The 11,977-nt window shown below is 43.2% G+C and overlaps 1 protein-coding gene across 1 annotated transcript; it reads right to left on the bottom strand.

Moving 5' to 3' along the window:
- Nucleotides 1-6,079: 6,079 nt before the first annotated feature.
- On the bottom strand, nt 6,080-6,414 carry LOC100520401 (CDGSH iron-sulfur domain-containing protein 1). Its single transcript, XM_003131057.4, has one exon. The coding sequence runs from the start codon at nt 6,412-6,414 to the stop codon at nt 6,094-6,096; it is 321 nt and encodes a 106-aa protein (XP_003131105.1). The 3' UTR covers nt 6,080-6,093.
- Nucleotides 6,415-11,977: the final 5,563 nt, after the last annotated feature.

The following is an 11,977-nucleotide window of genomic DNA, read 5'->3' as shown; positions in this document are numbered from 1 at the left end:
CTGGGGACAAAACACTCTTTTTTTGGGGGGGGGCATACCCACAGCATGCAGAAATTCCTGGTGCAGCGTTTAAACCTTTGCCACATCAGTGACAATGCTGGATCCTTAACCCACTGAGCCACAAGGGAACTCCAGAACACTTTTTCTTGACTAGATTTGTTAGGTTGGTGTGTTATACCTGGAATATCTGCAGCCACCTTGTGGCCCAGAGAGACCTTGCTCTTGTGCCAGTGAGATGGAAAGCTCCTGGCTTTTGAGGACATAATGGAATCAGGGATTTACCTAGCCATGAAAATACCTTTTTTTCTGGACTTGCAGTAAAATAATAAATCCATCCCTCCCTTTTTTGCTCTTTTAGGGCTGCACCCATGGCATATGTAAGTCCCTAGGCTAGGGGTCGAATTGGAGCTGCAGCTGCTAGCCTATGACACAGCCACAGCAACATGGGCTCTGAGCCACGTCTGTGTCTTATACCTTGGCTCACAGCAATGCTGGATCCTTGACCCACTGAGTGAGGCCAGGGATCAAACCCACATCGTCATGGATACTAGTTGGGTTCGTTACCGCTGAGCCACAATGGGAATGCCCATAAATCCCTTTTTAAATTTTTTAATAATTGGGTCTACATTTCTCACAGAGGAAAGTATCACAAGTGACACAACTCACAATCTTTCTGTAGTGTTTTTCTTGTGGAATGTAGCTTCCCTCTGCCCTTCCAGACATGCTTTCCTGTCTTTTCCATCCTGTTCTTTGCTCTGAAAGGCTGACCTGTATCTATTCTCTCTGTCCTCTCATTTTATCAGCAACATTTTGAGTTTGCAAATGATATGTCAACATATTCTTTCTTCCAACGGCTCCTCAACAAATTTCACGTCACCTATCGTTTCCTTTTTAATTTTGTCCAAGGCTGAATCCAAATTTGGTGGCTTATAATTTGATTCCATGCATCAGTGAGGGTCCCGACAAGACACAGATGGCTTTCTCAAATCTGGCTAATTCAGGGAAGTGTTTTTCCAAAGGTGTGGGTGGGTGGTGGCAACCACAAGGCTGGTCACACATCGTCAACCACACTCTCTGCTTGAATCCAACTCAAGCAGATCAAATCCAAAATCAGTTAGAAGCCTGGCTCTTCCCAGAGGGTTGTTGGATCAAATGTTGCCTTTCTCCACCAACAGGTCCTCTCAGCCAAATATGCCTCTTTCTTCTAGAAAGATTGCAAGTTACACTTTTTTGGAAAGCTTCCCTGTTCTTGACTAACCAACACCTCCTGAGCCTTCACTTAGAATTACACTACGCTAATATTAATGCTCAACATACGCTGGAGTTCCCTGGGAACAGACAACACATCCGACACTTACAACACCTACTGCTGCCAGTGCCCGTTGTGGCTTGTGGGTTAAGAATCTGACTAGTATCCACGAGGATGCGGGTTCAATCCCTGGCCTCGCTCAGTGGGCTAAAGGGTCTGGTGTTGCTGTGGTGCAGGTTGCAGATGCAGCTCGGATCTGGTGTGGCTGAGGCTGCGATGTAGGCTGGCAGCTGAAGCTCCAATGTGACCCCTCACCCAGGAACTCCCATATGCTGCAGATATGGCCATTAAAATAAAACAAACAAACCTCAAACCCCCAAAACGAAACCTATTGCTAAGCTGAGTAATCCCACCATTAAAACACATATCACACTGTTATGATTACTCTTATTTTGGTAAAATCTGTGCAACATAAAATTTCCCATTTTAACCAGTTTTAGGTCTGCAGTGCACTGGCGTTAAGTGTATTCACATCATTGGGCAACCATTGCGACTGTTCATCTCTAGAACTTTTTCATCATCCAAAAATGAAATCCTGTACCCCTTAAACAATAACTCCCATCCCTCTCTAGCTTCAGGTAACCCCTATGCCACTTTTTGGAGTCCATAGTTTATTTAGATTTCCTGTTTTTATCTAGCAAAATTTTTCTGCTCTATAATTACATCTAGAGTACCACAGTATATTCGTCATGTCTCTTTAGACGCCTCTTGGTTGTGACGTTTTCTTAGACTCTACTTTATTTATTTATTTTTTTGGCCTCACCTGCAGCATGCAGAAGTTCCTGGGCCAGGGATCCAGCCCTCACCACAGCAACCACCTGAGCCACTGCAGTGATGCCAGATCCTTAACCCACTGCACCACAAGAGAACTCCAAACACCTCTTAAGCAGCTGGATTTGTTCCATGAAATCCTTTCTCTTGGCAACAGGTGTTTAGAGAAAGCTGAGTCAACAAAGTCCCTTCCCCAGGTGTTTGGAGTTTTAGGACAAACCAGGCTCTCTGCAAGCCCAAGCTCAATACATAGCTACTCAATTAATGACCATTTAATTATGCCTTTCACTTGACTATTGATTATGCAGACAGTGTAGCTCAAATAATTCCAACATAGTGATTGCCCACCTAGCATCCATGTCTCCCTCCCTCCTTCACCACACAAACCCAATTTTAATCCTAAGACTGTTTCTCCTGTGCAAACCATGTGCCCCAAGGAATGGAACCCCACCCCAGCTCCAGGAGTGAGTCTAATTTTTCCAAGAATAATCCCATCTTCCTTGTCTGTTAGGTCCAGGAACAGACATAACATGTCACTCAGCTAAGGGCAATGAGATGTGTGCAAAGTGTGTTAGGGCCTCCTGGGAGAGATCTTTGTTTTTTTGGGATAGCTTTTTTTTTTTTTTTTTTTTTTTTCTTGGCTGTGCCTACTGCATATGGAAATTCCCAGGCCAGGGATTGAACCCTCACAATAGCAGGGACCTGAACTGCTGCCGTGATAATGTGGGTTAACCTGCTATTCCACAAGAGAACTCCATCTTTTTTTTGGCAGCACCCACAGCATATGAAAGTTCCTGGGCTAGGGATGGAATCTGAGCCGAAGCTACAGCAATGATAGATCCTTAACCCATTGCACCACAGTGGGAACTCTGAGAATGCCATCTTTTTGGTATAGCTTTGAAAGAACCCTTTCTCCCTTCTGGATGGTGTCTATATGGACTGGACCCATCGCATCCATGACCTGACCAGCCCCAAAGATGGCAGGAATAGAGAGGAAGGCAACCTAGAGGATGTCAGAGCAGAGCAACGGAGCAAGAATCACGCTGATGCCTCCCTGATCCCTGACCAAGGCCACTCGAAATGTAGGGTGATCTGCTTGTTACATTCTACGATGCCGTAAACACAGAAGTGGAGAGTGTTTAGAAACGTGCAGTGCTTTGACATTGCCATGACATTTAAAGGCGTGACCAATGAACTTGTGTAGTTGACCAGTGTGAACGCTGTCCAACCAAGAGATGGGCTGCAAGTGGTGCCAACTGTGTGCAAGTCTTAGGTCCATGTAGCAATCTGCACAGGATTGGAAAAAATAAACAATATACCACCAACAACTGTCCTTCACCACAAATGCTTTTGTGAGGCACTGCTCCAGACTTAGTACATGTCAATTAGCTTCCCTATTGTTTAAGACAATGTGGATTCAGTTTTCTACAGTTCACATCCAAAAGCCATCTGAACAGTGAATGAATCAAGTAAAAAGAAAACATGTAGACATGTTGACATCTTTTGTAGGGTAGACATGTGAAATGGGTGTGTGTGTGTGTGTGTTTTCACTTATCTGTGATTCCAAGGAACCATTTCTTAATGATTGCAAAAATTTCAAGAAGGGAATACTTCTCTTTGGTACCTTTGTCAGCTGGTGGTATGTCCCAGCCCTAGGTCTTTGATTTGAATGTGATGCCGTCATAAAACACAAGGGAGAGATTCTAGAATAATAATAATTAGTAAGAGGAAAGAGGGCTGACTTCATGCCATTCTCTGATTATGTTTTCACCTCTATATTTCAAAATGTTTCTAATATTGGGAGAACAGCAATGTGACTTTTATAACCTCTTTTTTCTTTTTGGTCACAGCCCCTTTAAGGAGTTACCAGAATCGTACATTATAAAAAGATAATTTACAAAAATACGACTTTTCCTTTTTTCTCCCTAGTGAGTTAAGGAAAGGGCTATAATGAAATAATTACTACATGCATATAAATAGAATAAATACATGTGTTAAAAGATGTAAAACATCTTTTTGGTTTTGTTTTTTTGTAACGTCTCCCTTCTGCTATTATTTGGATCCCAAAGGAATGTTTTTAGAGAATTTTTGTTTACCACCCCAGAGGTGACCTTTAAGCTAGGGATATGAGGAAAACTGCTGGGTGGAAGTAAAAAATTCAAGCATTCTTGCAACAGTGATGAAATGAGCATATCTTTTTTCGCCTGGATAGAATGATTCCACGTGACAATTGCTGTATAGTATGCACTGCCATGACCACTAAGAGCTCTGGAAGCAGCCCTGGTGTTGAAGGATGAGGCAGATGGGGTGTTCTGAAGAACAACTAGAGGGTTTATTTTGGCTCAAAGCTGGTTGCTATTATAAGAGGTAGCGAACTGGGCAATAGCAAGCTGTGGCAGAAGGGACGGCCTCAACAGATGAGCCTGATATATTATTTTAAGAACTTTGTTCCAAAGCCAAGTCACCATACCTCATTGCCTTACATGAAGTAGAAAGCACGTAGGATTTGCCTTCCTTGTGAACAGTCACAAACAAATTGTATAAACTTAGATCTTATTTTATGTGAAAATGGCAATGCTCATGATGCAGGGATGCAATGAAATGTTACATCCCTGTCAGGTACCTTGTTGGTACAGCCATCTCTGGACATAGTGGCATTCCTTAACTTGTCTCCTGATTTTTTTAAAGTTGTATTGAAGTATAGTTGATTTACAAGCTTGTGATAATTTCTGCTGTACAACAAAGGGATTCAGTTATACATGTAGACACAGCCATTCTCTTTCAGATTCTTTTCCCATATAGATTATCACAGACTATTGGAAAGAGTTCGCTGTGCTTTATAGCAGGTCCCCATTGGCCAATCATTCCATATCCCACAGTGTGCACATGCCCGTCCCAAACCCCCAGTCCATCCCTCCCACCCCTCCACCTGTCCACTTTGGTAACCGTAAGTTTTTCAAAGTCTATTTCTGTTCTGCAAACAAGTTCATTCAACATCCTTTTTTCTAAGATGCCACTTATTAGTGATATCATATGATGTTTGTCTTTCACTTTCACTAACTTCACTTAGTATGATACTCAGCCCAACCATGTTGATGCAAATGGCATTATTTCATTCTTTTTTTTTATGGCTGCGTCCCTGGTTCACAATTTTAAATTCAATCATATAGTAGGGTCAACAATCTTTGGTAGAATCACCAAACACTCCATGGACTCCCCTAATTCTCAGCCTCCCTTGTAATGGATTTGGGGGCCAGGGGTCTAGATGAGGCCAATGGGCCATGAGCAAAAGGGACTTTCGTCACTTTGGTCCAAGGCAGTTACAAACAAGTCTAGGTTTTCATAATCAACTTCCCTTTGGTGGTGACCACGTTGACAGAGAGGAGTCACAGAAGGAGGCAGCCTTCGTCGAGTCACCACTCCGAGGAGGACCGTGGCATTAGACATTTTGCACATAGGAAGGAAACTTTTGCTTTGAGAAGCCACTGACACTTTGGCATTTGTGACTAAGACTCAGGCTAGTATGACGCTGAATCTTAGGTCTTAAAACCATGGATCGGGAATGACTAAGCCATTCACCACGTGTAGTGCTGAGATAATCCCAGAGGAGGGAGAGTGATATCTGATGTAGATGTGAGCACACGGTGGAGCTGGGAGCCTTATTTTAGCAGGGCTCATTGGCTTCCATACTCGTTTTCTTTTATGAGAATAATTTAATACATTAACGTCACCATACAACTATATTCCAATGTTATCATTTTTAAATGTAAAGAAACGGATCCTTATAAGACCAAAATAACCCAAGGACCATGAGGTTGGTTTTTACTTTTTCCTTTTTTTTGCGTGTAAACAAAATGTGCACCATGATGGTTCAACAAGTAAGGCGAATGCCTTGAACGCGAAAGCTGTAGTTTGCAATGTACCACATCTAGAACCCAGGGGAAGTGAACCATTCTAATTGAACAATCGGGAAACATCATGACAAGTTGGTTTGCAGCATCCAAAGTGTCCATTTAAGTGTCTTTTTTCTTAACGATCAGAGGTCCCACGTTGTCGCCAGTTTCTTCGTTGTGTTTTATGTGCGATCCAGCACAGAGTGGGAACTTCTTGGACCTCCAACAGTGGCAGTACACAGCTTTATCTCCCAAATCCTCCCTGTCAAAAGCATGTACTACCGTGGAGTTGTCTTTCTGGATGTGAGGGTTTACCATAGATTTGTTGCGATGATCTTTAACATAAAATCTTTTGTAAGCTAGATAACCAGCTGCAGCTGTCCCAGCAGCAATGGTATCCGCTTCGACCCACTCAACTCGTAGGCTGGAAGTCGTACTCATGGCATCATCACTTGCAAGGATGCACAGAGGACGCTGAGCACAAACCGGCTTGCGTGGACAGCGGGAGTCAAGGGGCGACAAGCGATGGTCCTAAGGGCACCAACTCCCATACTTTTTGTTTTCTTTTTTGTTTTTCTTTTTAGGGTTGCATCCGTGGGATATGGAAGTTCCCAGGCTAGGGGTGGAATCAGAGCTGCAGCCTTTGGCCTATATCACAGCAATGCAGGATTCAAGCCACAGCAACGCGGGATTCAAGCCACATCTGCAACTTACACCACAGCTCAGGGCAATGCTGGGTCCCTAACCCACTGAGTGAGGCCAGGGATGGAACCCTCATCCTCATGGATACTCCCTTGTCGGGTTCGTTACGGGCTGAGCCACGATGAGAACAGGAGTTTTCCAGATTATTCTTACAGAAATAAATCTGGCCCCTCAAGGGCAGCCTAAATGTGTCTGTCTAGAATTCAACACATGTAACATGACTGCAATATTGAGTTTTCCTACCGCAGTAAACTCTTTTTTTCTTAATTCCATATTCTTCCGCATATGGAAGTTTCCAGGCTAAGGGTTGAATCGGAGCTGTAGCTGCCAGCCTATACCACAGCCAGAGCAACGCGGGATCCAATCCACATCTGCCACCCACACAGCAGCTTGCAGCAAGCAATGCCGGATCCCTAACTCACTGAATGTGGCCAGGGATCGAACCTGCATCCTCTTGGACACTATGCCAGGTTCTTAACCCACTGCACCACAGTGGGAACTCTGAAAAAAATTTTATTTATTTATTTTTAGGGCCACACCTGCAGCATGTGGAAGTTCCCAGGCTAAGGGTCGAATCAGAGAGAGAGCCGCTGGCCTACACCACAACCACAGCAATGCCAGATCTGAGCTGCGTCTGCAAGCTACACCACAGCTCATGGCAATGCTGGCCCCTTAACCCACTGAGCTAGGCCGGGGATTGAAGCTGCATCCTCAGGGATACTCGTCAGATTCACTTCTGCTTTGCCATGACGGGAACTCCCCAAAAAATGAATATGAATATTTTAATAAGCTATAAAGACAGCATCAGACCTTTTTGTCCCCTGTTGAATGAAAGTATGATGTTAGCTGTACTGTTAAATTTATCCTCAGGATTCTGTAAGTAATTACACTAAAAGACTGTGATCTTTTGTCTCCGTTTTAGCTCTGATGCTCTCCCCCTCTCTCTCTTTTCTTCTTTGGCCACAGCTGTGGCATATGGGAATTCCTGGGCCAGGGATTGAATCTGAGCTGCCTCAGATGCAATGCCAATCCTTAACCCCCTACACCACAGCAGGAACTCCTATTGCTCTTACCCAACATTTTATTAATCTACTAATAAAAAGACAGAAGAGAATAAAAGTTGGGGCACTATGCTGTATATATAAATCTATCTATAATATATATAAACCTAGGCCTGATACGCTTTTCATAAAAACTAGTATTATAGGATTGTTTTAAGTGTTTATTATATATTCTCTGAACCAAATTCTCCAGTTTTTATTACACTTTCTCCTAGAAGGGTAAATGAGACACTCTAATAGTAGAAGAAAACAGATTTGGCTTTTGCGATTTGGGAAATTTCTGGGGCAATCCAGGTGCTGAGGGGCAGGTTTTCAAAACTGTTTCTTTTCAAACCTACAGATGTAGAAAAACATCACATAGAGCCTCATGTCATGGCTTCTGATAGGGAAATAGATCAGCTGCCCAGGTGGTGTCTAAGGAAAAAGTCCACAGATACAGGTAATGTACAAACTGCATTTGCAGCTCAGGCTTTATTTGTTTTGTTTTTTAGGTCTGTACCTATGGCATATGGAGGTTCCCAGGCTAGGGGTCGAATAGGAGCTACAGCTGCCAGCCACGGCCACAGCCACAAACGCCAGATCTGAGCCGTGTCTACGACCTACACCACAGCTCTTGGCAATGCCAGATCATTAATCCACTGAGCGAGGCCAGGGATTGAACCTGCTACCTCATGGTTCCTAGTCAGATTTGTTTCCATTTGTTTCCACTTCCAGACTTTTTTGTTTTTTTTTTTTAATGTGCGGGTGCGGCTTCTGCAGGTGGAAAATCATCAGTATGATTGATTGATACTCGTCTCTTAGGCTGGTGGTCTGACGTTTTTGGTTGTGGTCATAGTTACTGAAAGAGCTGATTTTTTTTTTTTTTTTAAACTTTGGAAATTCTTAATTAGTTCAGTACTGATAGATTCATGGTAACCCATAAAAGCAGTGCTTGTTCCCAAAGCGCACAGGCCGAGATCCCTTTTGCTGGCTCATCAGTGTGGAATTCTCAATGTTATTATTCCACCGTTAGCTCATATGGTGAATGGGCTGAAGGCCCATAACATGGGAAGCAACAGCGGTGAGCAGAGGAAGGGATGGAGATTTCTAGACCTGAAGGATGCTGGCTGGAAAACTATGGGAGGGAGGCTGGGGAACACGAGCCCCTGCCCGCCCCGCGAGACGGAGAAGCTCCCTTGGTTGTCTCTTCCCTAATGGGGAAAACACAATTCATTAGCAAAGCTGGTGGTAGCTGTGTTCTTTATGCTGTAGACGGATGATGTGAAGTGAGGCGAATTTGTTAAAGGGATGGGGGAAAGACATTGTTCTGGAACTTTCCTAGTTCATGATAAGTAGGAATGGGGGAGGTCACTGCCGTCAGGGGGTGCCCCAACCATCACATAGCTGCAGAAGACAAGCTTCCCTCCCTTCCCCCTCCCTGCAGGGGAAGGAGGTCAGGGAGATGTTGCAAGTGGATTCTGAAGGAGCTTCTGGGATCCAAGAACATTCAGGGTTGACCTTGAAAGGGCAAGTCCTGGAGTTCCCTTCGAGGCTCAGCTGACTAGTATCCAGGAGGACGCAGGTTCAATCCCTGGCCTTGCTCAGTGGGTTAAGGATCCGGCATTGCCATGAACTGTGGTATAGGTTGCAGACTTGGTCTGGATCCTGCACTGCTGTGGCTGTGGCTGGCAGCTGCCGCTCCAGTTTGACCCCTGGCCTGGGAACTTCCTTGTGCTGTGGGTGTGGCCCTAAAAAAAAAAAAAAAGAGAGAGAGACAGAGAAAGAAAGAAAAACAAACAAAAAAACAAGACAAGTCCTCAGTACACAGGGAAAGGACTTCTACAATTCTGTAGATGAGCCTCTTGTCCCATCTACGAAGCCAGCCAAACTGCCCAGATAAGCTACAAGTTGGAATTCAACGTCTCTCTTTCCATTCAACATGCATTTTACTCCAGAAGAAGCAAAGTTTCAGAGTCTAGTACAGGTATATCCGCGACTTACACTAAACTGTCAGAAACTTGTCGGAATTTACATTTCATCATAGAGTATATACTCAAAAGTCAGCAGTTAAAGGGGAGATGTTTGCAACAAAGGGAATCTCATTTACCATAAAGAAATCTACCAACACGCCTCGTGCATAGGTTAGCTTGGACTGGAACGTCCCATCACATATTCTAAATATTCTCCCAACATCCAAATGTTTTTGAGTGCTAGCAGGATTTTGTTCACAAATTTTTAGGGCTCAAATGAGGCAGAGAAAATTCTCATCCTTTTTACAAGCAGACAAACTATAGCTCAGAAGGAACTGGAGAACGAAAGATTGTCTGTCCAATGTTAAAAAATAAAGATCAAAAATAAATTTAACTGCATTATGCTTTGCATAATATTTTTAAAATGGCCAACTGTTTTTGTTGTAGGAATGTATTTCCACTGAGAACATCAGGTAATTCTCCAAACTAAAAAAAAAAATCAAGGAAAAAGAGATAAGAGAGAAAGTCAAGCAGATTTTATCAATTTAAAAAAAACCTTAATGATGCTAGCAATTTTCTGTTTTTTAAAATTGAGCTTGGGGAGTTCCTGTTGTGGCGCAGTGGTTAATGAATCAACTAGGAACTATGAAGTTGTGGATTCTGTCCGTGGCCTTGCTCAGTGGGTTGGGGATCTGGCGTTGCCGTGAGCTGTGGTGTAGGTTGCAGATGAGGCTTGGATCCCACGTTGCTGTGGCTCTGGTGTAGGCTGGTGGCTACAGCTCCCATTCGACCCCTAGCCTGGGAACCTCCATATGCCGTGGATGTGGCCCTGGAAAATGCAAAAAGAAAAAAATAAAATAAAATAAAACAAAATAAAATTGAGCTTGGAGTTCCCCTTGTGACTCAGTGGTTAACGAATCCAACTAGGAACCATGAGGTTGCAGATTTGATCCCTGGCCTTGCTCAGTGGGTTAAGGTCGCAGACGTGGCTCGGATCAGGCGTGGCTGTGGCTGTGGTGTAGTCCGGCAGTTGTAGCTCCTATTAGACCCATAGCCTGGAAACCTCCACAAGTCATGGGTGCGGCCCTAGGAAAAAAAAAAAAAAGACAAAAAAATTAAAAAAAAATAAAATTGAGGTTTAATTTATATAACACCAAAGTATACAATCTAGTGATTAGCTCAATGAATTTTACATATCTGTGTAACCACCATCTGGATTGTTTGGAATATTTCCAGCATACCAAAGACTTTCTTTTTTGCTTTTTTTTTAGGGCCACACCCATGCCATATGGAGGTTCCCAGGCTAGGGGTCTAATCAGAGCTACAGCTGCCAGCCTACACCACAGCCACAGCAACCCAGGATCCAAGCTGCATCTGTGACCTACACCACAGCTCAAGGCGATGCTGGATCCTTAACCCACTGAGCAAGGCCAGGGATCGAACCTGCAACCTCATGGTTCCTAGTTGGATTCGTTTCCACTGCACCACAATGGGAACTCCCAAAGACTTTCTTATGCTCCCTCCCAATCGATAACCCCAGAGCCCTTTAATAATCATACTTCAGGCTGCTCTGTATCCCCATAGATTAGTGTTTCCTGTCTTTAAACTTCACATTAATGGGATTCTGACTTTTGCCGAGCATTAGGTCTGTGATATTCATCCTTGTGTGTAGCAGTAATTTATTCTTTTACATTGCTGTGTGGTATTCCACTGCATGAATACATTTATTTATCCTTTCTCCTGTAGAAGGACCCTTGGGCTGTTTCTGTCTTGGGGACTATTTTAAACAACGCTGCCATGAATGTTCTTAAGCTTGGCATCTAGTACTAATTTCTGTCAGATTTATAGCCAGGAATGAAAATACCAAGTCATAGGGCATAGCTCTATTTAGCCGGGTAGATAAAGCCAAATGGTTTCCAAACCAGTAGAAGAATTTTTCCTTCCATAGTAATGTATGAGAATTCCAGTATCTTCTTTTCAAAACTTGGTTTTATCTGCCCTTTAATTTCAGGTGTCATGGTGGGTATATAAGGGTATCTCAGTGTGGTTTAAATTTGCATTTCCCTAATGACTAACAATGTTGAACACCATATTTACAAAAAATTCATAACCTTACTACTCTATTTTGATTTTTCTGTAAAAGTCTTCTCAGTGCAGCCTCTATATTTATATAATTACACTTGGAGTAAATCTAGAATGTTCTGTCATTTTACACTAATCATTTTAAGGTTAGTTATGGTCTTCATACCTTTTTTTTTTTAAGAGAAGTCTGTGCCTTTGTTGGCCAGCAGG

Source organism: Sus scrofa, chromosome 11, assembly GCF_054392235.1.
Source record: "Sus scrofa isolate SSC_HxYL_T2T_F1_AM1 chromosome 11, Sscrofa_HxYL_maternal_Yorkshire_Landrace_v2.0, whole genome shotgun sequence".
Taxonomy (NCBI): Eukaryota; Metazoa; Chordata; class Mammalia; order Artiodactyla; family Suidae; genus Sus; species Sus scrofa.
The sequence above is the reverse complement of the archived record's forward strand: the minus strand, read 5'-3'. Positions and strand labels throughout refer to the sequence as shown.

Bases quoted from the DNA above. Each gene is read 5' to 3' on its own strand.
- LOC100520401 (XM_003131057.4), bottom strand. From the start codon at position 6,414: ATGAGTACGACTTCCAGCCTACGAGTTGAGTGGGTCGAAGCGGATACC.